At 43.1% G+C, this 18922-nt stretch overlaps 1 protein-coding gene across 2 annotated transcripts in view; it reads left to right on the top strand.

The window, feature by feature from the left end:
* Window positions 1-18568, top strand: part of TSC22D1 (TSC22 domain family member 1) — a 94229-nt gene extending 75661 nt beyond the window's left edge. For both annotated transcript variants that reach the window (XM_085059481.1, XM_085059471.1), the window contains 2 exons: window positions 16026-16077; window positions 17159-18568. In XM_085059481.1, the coding sequence (XP_084915607.1) occupies window positions 16026-16077; window positions 17159-17416 (310 nt within the window). In that variant the 3' untranslated portion in view covers window positions 17417-18568. The remainder of the gene's footprint in view (window positions 1-16025; window positions 16078-17158) is intronic.
* Window positions 18569-18922: the final 354 nt, after the last annotated feature.

Below are 18922 nucleotides of genomic sequence, written 5' to 3'. Positions count from 1 at the left end.
TCTTTTTCCCACTCCAACATATGTGAGTGTGTATTCAGGTGTCCTGGGAAGCTACCAGTGATCAGTGTGTGTACTGTATGCCCAGTAGGTATGGAGAGAGACTGTTCTCCCACCTGGTGCCAGCCATGCATCTTAACAGCAACGGAGATGGCAAAAAGGATGTTAAAGGGTGTTAGGAGAATGGCTGCTTAAAATCTGCAGCCATCAGCTGTGCTGGTGCAGTTCCGTGGGACACAGATTCAGCTGAGCCTGGCTGCTGCAGCTCAGCTGTGTAGAATATCTGAGGGAGGTTGTAGCATATCTGATATGAGACAGTGTAACCAGTAGGATTCATTAGGAGTTACTATTGTACTGAGTCTCCAGCTCTGGAAGGGTATATAAGGATGCCTCTCAGATTAAAATTTCTGTCTTGGTTCAGCTTTCTGGAATTGTTTTTGAACATTCTTCTAGTCAGTTTGATGCGTCAGCTCTTTAAAATAAGCAAGACTCCATGCTGTAAGTAATATTTCATCTTGAATACTGAAGTTATTGAATAATATTGGGTCTAACTTTCTCAGTAGTTGTTTATTGGTATGATTGTTTCCTTTGTTCCTTGTTCATTTTTCATTTAAACCTGCTGACTTTGATTCACCTCTCTCCTAAATGTGGTTGTACTATGTAAGTATCCTTGAAGCTTTCAAGAGTAAACTCTGAAAACTCTGCTTTCAGAGTAAACATCCATCTTCACCAAGGACCAAGATCAGGAATTCAACTGCTTCACCATCTGAGTGGTCCCACCTCCCTTCTTTTTCAGTGGGAGTGAGAAGAGAATGCTAAAATCAGCCTTGAGTGTTACTAATTCCAATGCTGCGCTGAGAGAGATGGACTTGATGTAACGAGAGAAACATTTATTGTAAAGTGTAACTTCTCAGCTTCAACTCCTTGGTGTGCCTTAAAAGGAACACTGTGCTCTGTCCTTGTAAAACAGGCATACAGGGCTATGGGAAAGACCATTTAGAAATATTCTGATGTCCTTCACAGTTAGTATATCTGAAGCCCCATTTAAATTATCTGAATTCCCTCTAAGTTTTGGGAATAGGGACTAATCCTGCTGTATCCCTCATTCCCAGGGGAAAAAACTGTATTTTTTTTTCTTTTTTTTTTCTTTTTTTTTTTTTTTGCTTCCTCACTGCCTCCTAAAGAAAATATTCCCTGTGTGTGATGGTAGACTTCTTGATTCTAGTAAGTGGAGTTGGTTTTAACTCTCCCTTCCTCATGCAAAGCAGATTCCTTTCTTTTTTATTGTGTAATACCTACTTCTCTTGCCATCAATCACCTCTTCACCACCTTGGCACGGTACAGCAGAATTGCAAGTAAATAATATGGCCATGCTCTGAGCCAGCTGACAGAGGGCAGGTTTAGATTAGATATTAGGAAGAAATGCTTTACTGTGAGGATGGTGAGACACTGGCACAGGTTGCCCAGAGAAGCTGTGGATGCCCCATCCCCAGCACTGTTCAGGGTCAGGCTGGATGGGGCTCTGAGCAACCTAGTGTAGTGGAAGGTGTTCCTGTCCATGGCAGGGGGGCAGGAATGAGATGATCTTTAAAGTCCCTTGCAATACAAATCATTCCATAATTCTAAGAACTTGTTTGACCCTTCCCTTTGGTTTCTTTCCAGTACATTCTTACAAGGCAAATTTACTTGAGGGGATACATCTGACATCACTTTAGCAGTCAGCAGTAAGCCCAAGTAACATTTGCTGTGTTGGATTTCTGGTTTTGTCTCTGCATTTGTGTGGTCTTGGTCTGGTGGAAGAGTATAACCATTGTAATCAATGCCCATGCTCTCTGGTGTGGTGGGAGCTTCTGCACGCATGCTGTAAGTGGCTATTTCCATGGTGAGGACTTATCTCCCACTCTGCAGCTTCCTGTGGAGCAAGGAAATGAGTCTTGATTGCTTGATTGCTTCTCTACAATTACTGTGGGTAGTCAACTTTTCTTCCCACTGGAAAGCATTCAACAGGGTTGAGGAAGGAAAATGTTTACATTGAAGCCATGTTGGATAATGGTACCTATGCATATAGGCTCATAGTTACATGCCAGAGAGTTACTACAATGCACCAGAACGTCCTTATGGCAATCTGTGTTTCTGTGAGAAAGAATATGCAATATTTGATTGAATCTTGGCTTGATACATGATGAGTTGCTATCTTTATCTGACTAACTAGATACATGTCTCCAACTTTCATCACTGGTTCTTTTTAAAGTAGCAGTGAGGGACAGGATTTGTCTTCGTAAAATATTTTCTGGCAAGCAGGCTACTGTCACTTTTGTGTCTAATTAGAATTGCCATTAAGTTGTTGAACTTTGATTTGAGAAACAGTGCCACTTGAGCTGCCTTTCTCTAAGCAGAATTAGCTACCTGTAGTGATTAACATGTGCTTCAGAAAAAATGGGAGCAGGTTGAATCAGCTTCAGAGTTGGTGAATTTGGCACTGCTGAGAGAAGATGCATTTGTTTGAGATTTGAAAACGTAATCATGAAGATTTTAATCTCTTTTGATGCTTTATGTAACAGAGCACCATGTGACCTCAGGTTCTGTGGTGTCGTCACTGTTCGCCCTTCTTGTTTTTCTTGATCATGACCAACCAGTATTAACTTAGCAAACTTTGAATTGAAGCAAGTGGATAATCTTTAACGGGCAAGGCTTTGCGATTCTCTAAAGTGCTGCAGAATTGAGGACCCGTGGTTAATAGTGGAATGCTAATACTAATCTTACAACCACCAAGGACCGAGAGGTATTTCTTCTGACCCTCCATCTGGGGGAAACTAATCAGCAGGCACTAAGTAGATACATCAATGCAAGTGACACTTCTCCAGAAACAAGGTCCTGACCAAATAATCATGAAAGTGTTATTCTTGGAACTGGAACAGCATCTGAAGAGGTATTTTTATAGAAATTTTTAATATGTAGATGGTTGATTTATTTGTTTTACTTTTTTTGGGGGGCGGGGGGGGTCCTTTATTTTGTTTGCGTAAGTATTTAATACTTCTAAATCAAGGTGCTTGGCGCTTGTTAAAACTATTTCAAGCTAGAAATATCGTGCTGGTTGAGAGTACTGTCGTGCTGAGTTGATTACTTATTCAGTGAAAATCTACATGCCTCAAAATATCTTTACTGCAGTATTTAAAATAGTCCATACTATAAAACATTTGCTCTTACAGTACTTTCGTTTATTTTTTTTAAATGTTATTCCAGTTATTGCAAATCTTAAATAATGTAATACTAAACCAAAAAAGATAATTTGAAAAAATGGGATTTGAAACTTATTATCAAATAAATTTATATTCATTCAATTACTTTTCATATATAATGTGAACGCTATCTTCTGTACTGTCACATGGTTAAAGGAAAGTTTAGTTAATCAGTCTTGTTAAATGTTTGGAGAGCATTGAAATACAGCTTATTCTTCTGCAACCTCCTTTTCCATATAAACAGTGAAATATGAACTGCATGTTTTTGATGTGGTTCTTTCTAGTGTTTAAAGTAAATACCAAGTAACTTGGGGAACTGGAAGAATTATTTTACTGAGTTAAAAATACATGACAGTGGAGGGAAAAAATGCCCTGACTCTTCATGTTGCAGAGTTGTTTTTCTGTGGGAGGGAGCATGGAATTTTTTCCTAACTTCTGATCTCTGAACTGGTGCTTTTCTTATGCTACACCCTTAAAATCCAAGCCCTTTGATCTTATATAAATTTTTTAATATGTCATCTAATACATTTAACTTCATATTTGTGCCATGTTATAGTTGTGGTATTGCCTGTGGAAAACAGCTTTCCTCTGTGAATGGTGCCCCTTCAAAGAATATAAAATTATACATCAGAAAACTCTTTTTTAAAAGCTCAATTTTAATTTTTTTCAGTAATTGACAGTTTCTGAAAACATGCTTGAACTTTCCAATGAACAGTAAAATTGTACTAAGTTAATCTGAATGCTCAAAGAACCTGTATTATGGAAATACTCTATATGGCAACCGGTGTGTTATGGGTGAGCAGTGCATGTATACAGCAGTGACTGGTGTCATCATATACTACTGAACAAGGGAGGTAATATTGAGGAGATCATTTCCTACCATGAACCAAGCTATCCCACAAAATATGTAATGGAAAAGGTGTGGTGGAGTAGATGTGTGATTTTCTTTAGCCTTTCTGCATTATAAAGAGGTTTTGCTATGACTTTTACTGATACACCAGGGAGCATGATGTAGCACCTCTAGTCATAAACCAAAGTCTGCATCTATTAGCATTATGCAGAAAATGTGGATGTGGCTAGCACAGGTTTTTCCCATGAGAAGTTTTCTTGTGTTTTGTAAATAAAGATAAAGTTTGGATGTTTTTGGAACAGTGTCCCAGAACTTGGGCAGTGCAGGCCTGGCCAATCAGGCCTAGGGGAAGGCTTCTGACTAACCAATCTGAGTGACTTTTGAGAACTCTATATATGTGATGAAATCAAAACAATAAAGGTCATTCCTTCTTGCCACTGAGAGCTGATGCATTCATTACTCTGCTAGCTGCTCAACAGCGACATCTGGACAGCTTCTCCTGGAGTCTTACTCTGCAAGCTACTTTCTGTTTAATTCTCATTTGCATTTGTTTCCTCTAGTTTTTCTTGCAGAGATGCTGGTTTTCTCCTGGTTGTTTTTCTGTGAATTCAGGTTGGCTCGTTGTCATGTCACCATAAATTGTGAATGGTAAATGGCATTTGTAAGTGGCAGCCTTTCTTGCCTAGTATTGCATATGGCTATGTGTTTTTTCCCAAAACTGACCCTGCTGAATACATGGGTCAAATAGAAAGAAGCATTTAGCTTTTTCTGGCTTAGATGCAGAATTTGAGAGAGAATGCAGTTGTGTGTGGCTTTCTGGAGGAAAGATAAGAGATTCTGGCATCAGGCATCTCATTTGAAATGTAGAGGATATGGATACAGTTGGTGAATCTTCTCCTACTTTTAGTCCTTGGTCAAGGGCAGTTTACAGCATACTGAGAAGGACTTGTACTCTTAATAATATTAAATACTTTATGCATATTTTTAATTTTAAATTTGGCTGCCAGAATGAAGTCTTAGATCCAGAGTTTAGGCTCTGGAGCTCCACCAAGTTGTTTTGGAAAAGCAGTCGCTAATGTCTATGTGCTGCTGGGGAGCTGTCTAGCCTTAGGAGCTGGAAATGATGTCTATGTAGGTATGCAGGAGCTCTAGCCTCTTGTGTAGTGCAGACTGCAGACAGGTGGCTCTGTCCACTTTAGATGTACACCAGCATCTTTCCATATTTGTACTGAATGAATGGTGGTGTGGCATCTTCCATATTTCTTTTTGAAACTTGGTTGGAAGTGCAGAAGATGTGAGCCTGGGGAGGGTGGGAGGGAAATAAACACAGGTCAGAAGACACTTCAGCCTCTGGTTATGACATAAACTGGAAGGAGGGATCATTGGGTACACCTGCTAACTCTTGGGATGGCTAGAGTGGGCTGTAGTTGGTTAAAATACATGAATATTGAAGATGGGCCTGAAAACATCTGTCGTGCTATTATATTTAGGTTATCCCTATCAGAACATCAGTAATTTAAGTTTGTTTAAAGCATTCCTGAGTGATGGGCATCCAGTCTCTGACAGGTGGACTTGGCAATGTTAGGTTTTACAGTTGGACTCAATGATCTTAAAGGTCTTTCCCAACCTAAATGATCCCATGATTCTATGATAGCAAGGGCTATAAAACCCACTGTAGTTATAAGCTGGTGGTCTTAATTCTTTTTTAAAAAGTCTTTTATTCATCATTAGGCAAATAGTAAGTAGTTGCACTGTAATATGAAGAAATAAAACAAAAGTCTGATAGCCCCTTAAATCTAGTATTTTCTCTATTTAAAGGTCGTTTCTCATTCAAGTCACATCTCAGTCCTCCCAAGGATTTAAAGAATCCTTTCAAGTACCTTGACATCTTTCAGTCTATCAGTATAAGTAAATTCCCCCAATCCCAACCTCATATCAGTTTAATGTTTCTTTTCTACCTGTTTCATTTCATTGACAGCTGATTTTAAAATGCTGACTTCTTCACAAATGGGGCTGAAAAACAGGTTTGGGCAAACTAATTCAAGTCAGCAGCCTATCTGAGTGGCAGCAATGCTACCCTGTGACCCAAACATTCACTTACAAATATTTTTGTTTATAGTTGTCATGATTGCTTGTACCTGAGCTGCTGATTGATGTTACTGTCCACGTGGCCAACAATTAGTAGTAGCTGGGAAGAGTGAGAGAGGAATTTCCCTGTTCTGTACCTTGTGTGGGAAGAGGCATGCCTCCCTGGATGGGAGGTTGCCTAGTGTGGGTTTTAGAAGAGATGACTCCTGTCCTCTGTGCTTAGTGGGACAATGCAGCAGTGATGCCCTGGCTCTGTCAGTGGAGCTGGAGGAAGGGCTTTAAATCCTGTGTTGCAGTAGGGATTTTCTCTCCATCCCCTATATTGAAAGCAGCTCATTGTGTTGATCCTGTAGAAGAGTGGCCACTGAGCTAACACCCTGTGTAAGAATGAGGAAATATACCTGGGAGCTGTTTTGGACTCCCATGCATTACTAACTGGGTTACTCAGACTTCTGATACTGGAGTTGCTTGGGTTTTGTTTTGAATTGTTTTAAGCCATGGAGGTCCAGGGTGTCATTATAACGATAGTGGTTTGTGGAGGATGAAGTAATTGTTTTTCGGAAGTGTTAGGTGCCTGACATAGTATATGCATGAGCCTTGGACCTTGTACATACAAAAGACCCTTGGACATCTAATTAAGTGTTTTAGGTGGATATCCACCAGAAAACAGGCATCAGCACTTTTAGGGAGAGGACAGGACTGCTTCATAAACAGGGTGCCACTCATAAATTTAGCTGTCACAGCATAAAGATGTTTACCCAGATACTGATTAGGTGTGAAATTATATGCTATATTCTTTCCTTCACAAGTTGTGTATTAAAAGATAAAGAGAACATCTTCTGCCGTTGGCAGAATGTCTCACTCAAGGGTGACTAAATGTCACTGGTGTGTCCTGCATGCCATCATGGATGCAGCAGTCTTGAGGTACTTCCTGCTTTTAAGCTAGAAGATGCTTTTCTGTGGAAAATGAGAGTTTCTTACTGCCTGAGGTTCCTCTACAAGATCCATAGGGTACTGAGGAAGGCTGGATTGCATTTGAAGGAGAACCAGGACTTCAGGATATACAGGCTTTTTTGTTGATGACTTGGACCCATGCCAGCCATTTGCAGTCTCTGGCCTAGAAGGTGCTCCAGGGACATGTTCAAAATATGCTGAGCCAGCACATCTGCGTTCTGTTCTCTTTGGTTTGCAGCGTGGAAGGATTACAAGAATGAAGTGTGCTAAAGTAGGTAATACATCCCTAAAGCCACAAGCCACAGTCAGGTCAGATTAAAATTTCAATCAATCTGTATTTAGGTAATTTTTCAGTTTTTAAGCACACCTAATTTCATAGTCTTACATACTTTCCTAGGTATCTTGTATTCTATTTCAAATTAGTATTGCTTTACAATTTATTCCTTAATCAAGGGAAGTGCAAATGGTATTTATGTGGAGATACTCTGTTGGGATTTCTGTGATTGTGAGTCAGCAGGATTTGTGTCTCTTAAGTCACTGAAGCTATGCCTGGATTAAGAAGCTTGGGAGTGCTTTCCCACTCCAGAGTTGAGCTGTACCTGTTTCTCAGTGCTGTACTGAGTTGAAGTATGGGCATTCATCAAATTCCTCTCATATCCTTGTTTTCACAGATTGGGGGAAGGGGAAGGGTCAAGGGGAAGGTACAGGTTAGGCAGGAAATTATCTCACAAATGCTCAACTCAGTGGCTGATAATGGAAATAAATATTTTGGGGTACACTTTACTGTGCAGTAAATCAGATCACATTCTTATTTATTCATGGAAATTCTCTCCATGCTTCCTGAATGGTTGGAGTTACGTGGGGTTTGACTGTTGTAAAATCTATAAATTCTATAAAATTTCTGAAAATCTCAAGTATAAAAATACCTTTAAATATGCTACAGTAAATTTAGTCTGTTAAAGTGCAGTTCTTCTTGGATGGAACAGAAGGTCTTGAATTTTCCCTGTATTTTTTTAGGGAGACACCAAATTAGGATAAACTGTGCGTTGTGGCATTACTAGAGTATTTTGACCACTCTGAGATTAGGAAATATGGCATTACAAGTTTGTGTAATATGCATGCATTGGAGCCAGGCTAGTTACTCTGAAAGTCATTTACCTACTTGTTCATTGGTACTGCAGATACACGTGAAGCCATTTGCCAGTGACTGCAGAGATTGAAACTGTGGGAGTGTAAATGGGCAACTGGGTAGAGGTCTGATGTCTTTACCTACTTGCTGAGGAAGAAAAGTGGCACTGAACTCTGAGCTTATTGTCTTTATTTTTCTATACGTGTAAATGAGTTGCAGTGTAGGCAATGTATTATTACTTAACAGAATGACTTTAAAATGGTTCTGCACAGCAGGGTGGTAACGAGTGATCTACCACCACAAAAGCTGAGAAGTGGCTGATTTTCATCCTCGTTCACGGCAGATGGGATTCCACATCCCGGGTGTGCCTTTCCCACACTGAGGTCTTATTTTTTGTTTCTGTCCTTTTCATCAGCTGTTCTTAATTTCTGTTAAAGCTGGGGTAAGGAACTTCATTCCCAACTTCCTGAAGACCATAGGACAACGCTGGTTAATTGCACAGGTTTTGGCTCTGTTCCTAGCAGCTCTGAGTTGGTTTCTAGTGTGATAGGCTTCTGTGGGAAATACAGGCTTCATTTCCAGTGCTGCTCCAAAAAATGGCCATCAAAGGGCAAACGATATTCAGTGACAAGTGTAGGCCAGCTGTTAATGCTATGTAAATACTTTTTTAACAACCCTGACTGAATTATTAGTTGATTCAAGATTTTCAATATCATTTCAAAGGTTTCAAGGATTTCAATTATTAGAAACGGGAGGAGGTGGGAAAAGAGGAAAGAATGGATTAAGGAAGTTTTTAAAAAGGCATAATGGGTGTAAGCTTTACAAGGAGCTGGGGACACGGAAAATGAAGAGCCTTAAGATAACACCATCTCCCCCTTCCACAATTAGCACCACTCAATAAGACATAGTTTTCCCATTTTGTGAGACCTAGTGTGGCTTTTCTGCAGCCTCCAGGAAACAAAAATAATACAAGTTCAAAAATAAAAAAATGTGGCCTTTCTTTAGTTGCAGGTTATTTTGGCTGGTTTTTAATTTGATTACTAAACCCACTGTGTACTGTTGAAGGTAACCTGGGGTGGGTGGGTGGGTGTCACCCACTGTTCTGTAGTCCCTCCGGGGCTGTTTGTCCCCTGGGTCAGAGATGCCTTTTGATACAGAGAATTTCATCTTTCCAAATTCTCATCATATCAGTGTGCCAAACTGCTCCTTATACTTGCCACGTTTGTTATGTTGCTGTAACTTAAAATGCTCCAGTGACTCTTTCCTGCCCTCTTCATTTAATTTTGGAATATGTGGTTGAAAAATCTGTTGTACTGTTAGAATAAGTGGGATTAAATATTTGTGTATGTGGTTTTTCCTTTAGGGGGTTCTTGCCTTTCATTTACACGTGAAAGTTACACAGAAGACCTGGGAATTAAACACTCTTTATGCATTAAATCTAAAATTATTTAAGCCAAGTTTCACATAGAGGAAAAATTAATTTCAGCTGCATGCTTTGGGTAGTGAAACAGAAAGGCAGTAACATTTTATCACTTTTCTATATATGCTTCTTTATGACACTAAACTTCTTTTCCATGTCCATCCTAGGGAGAATGTCAGCATGCAGAGTGATCTTGTGTACAGCTTTCTGGAGGAAAGAAAATCAATTCCTGGCTCAGATGTCTCACTTAAAACTTTCAGCATGCTAACATGGTTGCTGGATTCTTTCCTTTGTAGTGCTTAGTCAAGGGCACTTCATGGCTTGCTGAGGAGGAGGGCTTCCACCTGTAGTAAAGTTAAATATTTTACACCTACTCCTTTAAAGGTTTCTGAAATTAGGAAAGCCTATGATTCCCAAGCTACATGTTACTGCAAATGTATAAATTCTCTAAATTTGAGTGAAGTAGCATCTGGATATAATTTCAGGTTTTGAGTTATGATAGACCTTGGCTGACTCTGTGAGGAGACTTTGAAACTCATCAGATGTGTCCAGAACACAGCCCTTCATCTCCACTGCATTGCTTGATGGTTATCTATGGATGATCTTGGGAAAGGGGATGCCATACATCCCTCTCCAAGCATCAAAATTGCTTTAAGATGGCTCATATTTCCCTGCAGAGTTCTCTCTGATGGATAACAAGTGGGTCATCTCTGTATCTGGCTTTATCCAGGTACTTGATTATAGACAGTGTGTTTTGTTTTGTCAGCATTAAAATTGGTAGAATCATTATAATTCTCATTAAAAATAATGGGTGTTGACTGGGCAATTAGTTGCCTGTCAAAGAGAAAGAGAATATCCTCAGAGGAACCAGTGAGAACTGTTCCTTGTTTGTCTTTTGATCTTACATGGTTATCTTCTTGCTTTAAATGCAGCCTTCTGTCTCTTGAGCAGAGCTCACAGCATGATATTTCTGTGTATGCACTATGATCAGAGATACTGTCAGGTTATTTCCAGAGCCCCAGTGGGGTGTATGTATTCTTTCCACTAAATATTTATTTAGTTATGCTTGCACATCTGGAAATAAGAGGGAAAAAAAAACTATTTACAAATATAGCACTTCATTTCACTAGCATCCCTTGAACAGCTTTCCCTTTTATCTGTTTTTCATGGAACTAAGCCCCAGTTTTTAGTAAACTAATAAACTAAATTATACATGCAAATAAGATTACTATGGGGAGGAAAAGCTCACGTTTAGGAAAACTGAGAGAGTACTATCTTGTAGAAAGAGCTTTTTCAATTTAGTAGAAGTAAATAAATTGAAATAAGCAGAATTCAATCTAGAAATAAAATACATGTTAGCTTTTGGAGCTGAGCAGTAAGTTATTAGTGGCTTTCTTTTAATCGAGATCTTAGCTTAAAGTTTGGGGCTGGAAAAGGAAGTTGGCTGAGATTTTGTGATCTTTATTTAGGCTATCTGAAGATGGGGCTTGTGTGGGTGGGGTTTTTTTGTTTCTTTTTTTTGGTTTTTTTTTTTTTTTTTTTTTTTTGTTCCTTAGTCTGTTAAAAATATTTGAGATTTACTGTGGGAAAGAAAGTTTTTGGACAGCTTATCCAGTTATGTACCTTTGCTGAGATGAAGCAAAAAATATCACAGCCTATTGAAAAAAAGAAAACTTCAGTCCTTGATGTCAAGTGCAGCCAGAGCTTTCTCTCTCATTAGCTTGGAGCAATTTTGCATAAGTTTGATGCTGGGGGGGTTGCTGTCAGTACACAAAGAATTCTGAATCTATGAATTTTTAAGGCAGAATAGTACTCTGCTGTTTATTCACCATTTTTAGACACCAAGTGAAATGCACAGTCAGATTGAAGTAGAATCTAATTACTTTAGCCCTTTTTTGAGTAAATAGCAGATTTTTTTAACCTCTTCAGTCCTTGCATTCTGCAGTTGAAAACCATAGTTGAAGATCTGAGCCTGTCTGAGCATAAGATGACAGTGTGCTATGACAGCAATTGCTGTTTTTCTAATATGGTTTCTGGTGTAGTATCTTTGTAACATCATCAAAAGATGAGATTTATTTTAAGTTCAGAAGATGATTGTCGAGGGCTTTAATGTTGTCATCTGAAGGGAGCATACACTGACAAGGTACTTAAAAGATAAATGTTTTAAAGACCTTTTTAACACACATGGAGAAATATGACAAACCAGACTTGCATAGAGACAAAATGATTCTGTGCTGTAGTTTACCTCATTATGTGCTTAAGATGAAAAGCACTTTTTTTCAAGTGCTTAGCCTGAATAAATTGAGACAAGAGGAAATTACTTAGTGGGAGGAACAGTGCTTAAGAGCTGAAATATTACAAAAGGTGACACGTGCTAAAAAGTCTTTGACTACTGTATATATGTTTAATTTAAGCACTCAATTTATTTGAGGATCAAAGATGCTGGTGAGCAACTTGTTTACTATATTGTATTCTACCCTGCTGATTTCTCAGGAAACCTTTACGAGTTTTTTTCTGTTCCTTTATGCAGTTTGTGAGCACCTGGGGTGCCCCATAGATGTGCATGTTTTGAAAGCATGTGATCCTGTGTGAGGGAACTCAAAAATGTCCCTTGTCGCATATCCCGGGCTAACAGGGGCATGAATTTGTCTAACCCAGTGCAGACCCAAAGTGCCTTAACCAAAATGAGGAATTCTGCAGCCTTTCTCACCTCTACTCGCAGCAATTTAAGCTTTTGCAGGAGCCAAATATCGTGTATAACTGTTAATGAGGTGTTAAAAGAAGTTGGTTAGAAGGTTTTTAGTAACACAGTTGTCATCTTGACGCCCTTCTAGAGGAAAACTGATTTTGGATAACTTTTATTTTTTCTTTAAATCATCCATATACTTTTTTTATTTCACAAATGAGATATTTTTAAAAAGCAAAAGCAAAAACCCAGTCCTTAAATATAGAGTTCAGTTTCTGTCCTTGTCAGGCAGATGATGGGGTTTTGAGATGAGAACATCGGATAGTTGTGCTCTCCCCTCCTCCCAAAAAATTTCACCCCAATTTTGGAGATTAAAGTAATTTATATCATGGTTTTTTTTACTTCCTAGCGATCCTGTTCCGCAGCCATAAAGGGACACTTACGGTTTGCTTTTTTATAGAGTGGGCAAAGCAGAACATGCATATTAATATGCAGTCCTACTTGCGCAGCTGACAGCTTTCTGTTGAATCACAACTCTGCTTCTAGGCATCTAAAAATAAATGACAGATTTTGCTAAAAGCCCACTGAAGTTAATGCAAGATGGTTAATGAGTTTAGTGGGAATTTGATTTAGGATCAGATGTGTTATCTCTTCTTTGTGAAGATTAATACAGATTAAAGAAGGCAGTGTTATTGTTAATTTAGTTTGAGAATGGTATAATTTTTCTATTGTAAATGGAATAATGGCACTTGGTAATTATCAGTCATTATGGCAGAACCAACAACCATCTTGGAATGCATCCATGACTTTATTTTTACATGTCGGAATGAAACTATATACAATTGTCTGCTGCCTGTTCTGCAGCACCAAAGCAGGAGTTTTGAGGATATGTCCACGCCTGTGAGTTTGCTGTCTTCAACTTCTTTTATAAGAGCCTGATTAGCAGCGATTTGACTTCACTGTTTTTACACCTTCTCTGCCCCTTTTCTGATAAAGAGCTACAAGGGGCAGAGTTGTCCCAGAGCTTGTGTCCAACTGCAGTTTCATTAATTGTCCTGAGTAGCTGCCATGGGGAGGAGTCATTTGAGACATTACTGATTTTGAAGCCCAACCTGTCATAAAACATTGATTTAGATTAAGTCAAGGACAGAAGCTGATACAGATTTCAGTACAGATGATGTGCTTCTGGCACTGTCAGTTAAATGGCTCACTGGATCACTGAATAGGGTACCATCGTGTGTAATGAGTAACCTCTGAAGAGAAAGTGGTGTGGGGAAGTGTGGTGCAGAATGTGGTTCCCAGTGTTTGTCCCTCAGGAGGGGGGAAGCTGGAGCCTCATGCACATGTTCTACTGTGCTGCTTCAGTTTACTTGCTGTCACTTATTTGCAAGTCACTACAGGGAAGGGTTTTTCTCAAACACTTCCTTTAATTTGCTGCCTGTTAGGTGCTACCCCGTGCAACTTCCCCGTGTATCCAGAGGGTGAGATGGGAGATATCCAAAGGGTTCTGCAGCCCTTGCAGGTGGTAGTGAGAAAGTGGCTATGAGGAACTGTTATTCTTAAATGTGACCTCCCTGTGAATAGGATTAGTTTGTACTCCTCTGCTGGCATTATTGAATGAAAGAATAGTACTCTGGGACAACATAAATAAACTAAGAAGGATGATGCAGATACGCAAATGCTAAATTTAGCTTTAAGATGATTATTCCGCGCCTCCTGGCTTTCCTGCTTCTCTGGGAGCAGCACCTGTGACAATATGTGACTTGTAGCTCTTGGAGGAGTTTGCTATAGAGAATGGAAAACGTTTTTGACTTTGTTTTTTTGCGCCTTTAAGTAACGTAATGTCTGCTGGGAGTCTGGGTCTAGAGAAGAGTGGGTTTACAGGTTTCTCGTGTTTCTTGGTCTTGTTTAGAGGCTGTTTCTTGTGACTATTTCATGGTGGTCTAGTTCTGCCTTGGGACACTTTCTAAGCTGATACTGGTAGAGAAGATGACTTGGATTAATGTAGTTGCTGTGTTCCATGACACAAGAGCATAACATTTGTTGAGAAAACCACAGTTAGGTGGAAGAATCTTTTCCTAAATTACCAGTGCATGTGCTGCAACTTTCAAGACTAAGTGCTGTATGGTGCAATCTAAAAATAAGTGAATAGGCATTTTCCCTGTTACTGTAGAGTAGTATCAGCTGGCTTGCTAGAAATCCACAGGTTTGTGCTGTAAGCTCTTTTGTAGACGATCGGTGGCTGAATATTTTTTTCATAAATGGTATTATGGGTTCATACGGCGTGTGTAAGGGATAAAGGGGATTGTAGGAGTCTGAAAAAGTTGTGTGTGCATTGTGTGGGTATGCTGTTTTTCCTGCGTTGCAGGGGCGAAGCGGGCAGAGCTGCCGGGTGTGTGTTTGGCTTTGCGGGGCTGCAGTGTGCGGCTCTCGGGCCGAGGCGCGGTGCGGCTGGCAGGGTGAGCCGCGGGAGCCGCCGCCGGGACGTTCCGCTGCCGCGGGCCGATAGGTGGCGGTGTCGGCGCGGCCACGGGCGGCCCGTCGGCGCGTCCCGCGCTCCCGCCGGGCCGTGCGGGGCTTCCCCGGCGCTCCCCGGGCCCGCTAATTATTATTATTTTTTAATTCTTTTCTTTCTTCTTTTTTTTTTTTTTTTCTTTTTAAATCCCCCTCCGCTCCGGCGGGGGGAGGCCGGCAGGGCGAGCGGCGCTCCGTCACCCCGCATGCCGAGGCTCGGGGATACGGGGGGACAGACACTCTGTCCCTTCTCCTCCTCACCCCGTCCCCGCTCCCCACGCCTGCGGGCCCGTCCCGCGTGGGCGCCGCCGGCCGGGGGGGCGCGCTAATGAGATGCGGCGCGGGGCGGGGCCAGGGCAGCGCAGCCAATGGGAGGCGGCGCCGGCGCATAAATGATGGGGGGGGCCGGCATGCCCGGGTTTTGTGCTGCGCGGCGGAGCGCTGACCCCGCTCGGAGCCGGCCGAGCGCAGCCCCGCAGGGTCCCGCAGGGTCCCGGCCCCGCCTCGCCCGGCGGAGCGGCCCCGCACGCACACACGCCTCCGGGAGGAGCGAGACCTGGGTTTTTTTTTTTTTTTCCTGGGGAGCGTTTCTGGCCGCGGTTGCATGAATGCCCAATGTTGTAGACCGGTGGCAATGGATCTAGGAGTTTATCAACTAAGACACTTCTCGATTTCGTTCTTATCGTCCTTGCTGGGTACCGACAACTCATCTCTGAGGCTCGACAGTAGGTAAATAAGTGTTGTGTCCGAGCGGCTGTGCCGGCGCGGCGGTAGCGGGGCAGGTGAGAGCCGGGCTGCTCCTTTGTCCGGGGGAGCCGCAGCGGCGGCACCGGGCGCCCGCCTCTCCCCCCGGAGCTGCTGCCCTCCCCGGCGCCCAGCGCTTCTGCCGCAGCCTGCGATTGAGCTCTGTCTTCGTGGTCCGTCGGGGGTCAAAATGTCGGGATATTTGGTCGGGCTGCGGGCGGGGGGCTCGGCGCGGCTTCACAGGTTGCTTTGGTGCATTAGAGCATCCTGGTGAGGCGGCGGCAGGGCAGCGTGAGGATGACTTTCTCAGCCAACTGGCTGCCAGTGCTCGCGTCTCTTGTCTCTTAAATAATTCAGCCGCAGCTAATGTATGTTTTTTTCTTCTCTTTCTTTCCCTCTTGCAGCTCCTCTGGTGCAAGCGTAGTAGCTATCGACAACAAAATCGAGCAAGCGATGGTACGTACCGATGGGGGCATGAAACCTTGTCCGTGTTTGAAGCAGTAAACAATATGGGGATGCGGCGGCGGCGGTGGTTAACCCGTGCGGGGACGCGTTTCGCTAGCGGAGCCGGGGACGGAAGGGGAGGCACGGGTTTGGTTTCGGGAGCTCTTTTTATTTGCTTTTATTTATAATTGATCAAAGGCTTGCTGCGGGGAGGAATGTGCACGTTAGTGTATTGATGCCGGGGAGGGAATGACGGCATTGCTCTTGGCTCCTGCCCCCCCAAACGATTGATTCCGGTTCCATGCGGCGGCGGAGGGGCGCTGCTGGGCTGAAAGCGGAGTGTGTTTGTGAGGTTTTACACTCCGAGAGAGGGGGCGTTTTGGGGTACTTTTCATTTTATTTTTTTAACTCTTTCCCCCGAGCGCAGGCGAGCGCAAGCCCAACGAGCGCATCCCCCGCGGGCTGCAGCCGGGGCATCCCCCGCCGCTGCGCCCGTCTGCCGCGGGCGGCACTAGCGCCGCGGTGCCCGGAGCCGGCGGCTTCACCTCGGGGCCCGCGGCGGCCGCTGTCCCGGTCCCCGCCCGGCGCGGTGCCGGGGGCCCGGCCGCCCTTTGTTACTGGAGCGGTGCCTGGAGCCGCTCTCCCGGGAGCCTCTCCGGCTGTTGCTAGGCAAACTCCGAGCCTTTAACTCCCGGCTATAAATAACTCGGCCGCCCATTGGCCGCGCCGCGCTCTGACGTCACCCGCGGCCGCGCGCGGACGGCGGGAGGGAGGGAAATGCGACAACCTGCGCCCAGAACTGGCTGCAGCCGGCGCGCGGGGGGCGGGGCCTGGCGGGGGCGGGGCTTGGCTCGGGGGCGGGGCCTGCTGTCCAGCACGGGCCGCACGTGCGTGTCGCGCCGGGCGGCAGCGGCGGTGACAGCCCGGCACGGCACGGCACGGCATGGCGCTGCCGGGACAGCTCTGCCCCTCGGGGCAGCGCTCACACCGGCCCTCTGCACGGGGCTCCGCTGCGTGTCCAGCGGGCAGGCTGGCAGCCCGGGCCGGGCGCTGCGCAGCTCTCCTAACGCACACACTGTCTTGTTCGTTTCAGGATCTGGTAAAGAGTCACTTGATGTACGCAGTAAGGGAGGAAGTGGAGGTCCTCAAAGAGCAAATCAAAGAGCTGATAGAGAAGAACTCGCAGCTGGAGCAAGAAAACACTCTGCTAAAAACACTTGCCAGCCCAGAGCAGCTTGCCCAGTTCCAAGCACAGCTGCAGACTGGTTCTCCGCCTTCCTCTTCCCAGTCACAAGGGACAACACAGCAGCCTGCTCAGCCAGCATCACAGGGCTCAGGGCCTTCAGCATAGCTCAAGATGTCATTGCCGTCGTGATTGCTGGCCTCTGGACAGCCCAGAGCGAGGAGGACTGGCGGGAATCTGCCACAGCCACCCTTCATCCATTTCAATGCACATTGCAACCCAGACTGAGGACTCCATGCCTTGCACACATCAGGAGAGGCTTATCCCCCTTGTATTACACACTCATCTGTCCCTCTCTACTCTCCCTTACCCCTTTGGCTTGAAGGAGTCTTTGTTCTTAGGTTGGTTGAATAAAATAAACTTCTTCCAGAGAATTAGCACAAGTACACTGGGGACTCCAGCAGCTTCTGCAAATGGCTGAAAAACGAAGCTGCATGCCTGAATTTTTTTGGTTTGATTTTAAATCTTCTACTCATCCAGTGATACAGCTGATACAAGTGCTTTTCGAGCTTGGAAACGTGAAGAAATAGACTGGAGTAAAAAGTGATGGCTCAATCCCCTGTAGTGCATTGGGGTTCCAAAGTGTGGACTGGTGCATAGGATCTAAGAGGAAGAGGGAGAAAGGTAATCTCAGTGTTTAACACTTAATTGTCACCTGAAACCTTAAGTGCAAATATTTGCACCTATTTCTGAAGCAGTGGACAGGTGCATAAAGCTGTATTATATATAGAAAACAGGTAGGTGACAATGCAGTTGTTCGGTCATAGGATAATTACAATGAAGGTTATTTGCCTACTGTATATTTGTGTATTTAGTGTAATTACTTTGTAAAATAGAAAACTGTAACTATTTAGGTTGTACAGATTGAAGTTTAGTTGTTTCATTGGCTGATCTGAAGAAGTTTGAAAAGTTTTTTTTTTATGCTACATAAATAAGAATGCACCTACGCAACTGTTCAGAATTTGGCAGATTTATGCTGTTTGTGTAACTTCTGAAGTTCCCTGGCTGCTGATAATCTTGAAGTAAATCATTGTTCGTTGTAGTTTGGTTCAAGACGGGAAAAACCACTCCAAAAATTATCAAGCCCTGCTAGCAAAGAATTAAAGAAAGAAAATTGGATTTCCCAGTATGGATTTTTTTGCATATGATCTGTATAGTAGTATGCATATGTTTTTGTGCATGTTCTCTACAGTTGTAACACGTCAATGTATTTAACTGTTGCACTTGTCAACTTTCAATAAAGCATACAATGTTGATAAATCACTGTTTGTACATTGTACTGGTGTTAACTGCAGCCACTTTTAGGATGTTGCAATGCAGTTTTACATGGATAGTGAGGTTAGAAAGCCTAAGTCTGGTTGCAAGATCCTGCAACCTGTTGGCTTTGAAGCTTTAGTTTCACCTAAAAATGCAGCTCCTGCTTTCCACAGCTCTTAAAAACACGTGGATACTGAGGAGGGTGTAGGGCATCTGACTAAGCAAAACTGGATTTGGTCCAGTCCTGTATGGTCAGAACTGTAGGGCCACAGATTTCTGTTTTTTATAAATATGTAAGTTGTTCCCTAGTGGCAAACTGTGCCCTTGCCTGTGCACTGGTCATCCCATGCTGACAGC

The sequence above is a fragment of the Lichenostomus cassidix genome, chromosome 1 (assembly GCF_008360975.1).
Source record: "Lichenostomus cassidix isolate B80296 chromosome 1, HeHo_3.0, whole genome shotgun sequence".
Lineage (NCBI taxonomy): Eukaryota > Metazoa > Chordata > Aves > Passeriformes > Meliphagidae > Lichenostomus > Lichenostomus cassidix.
This window is presented reverse-complemented; position numbering and strand designations above follow the sequence as displayed.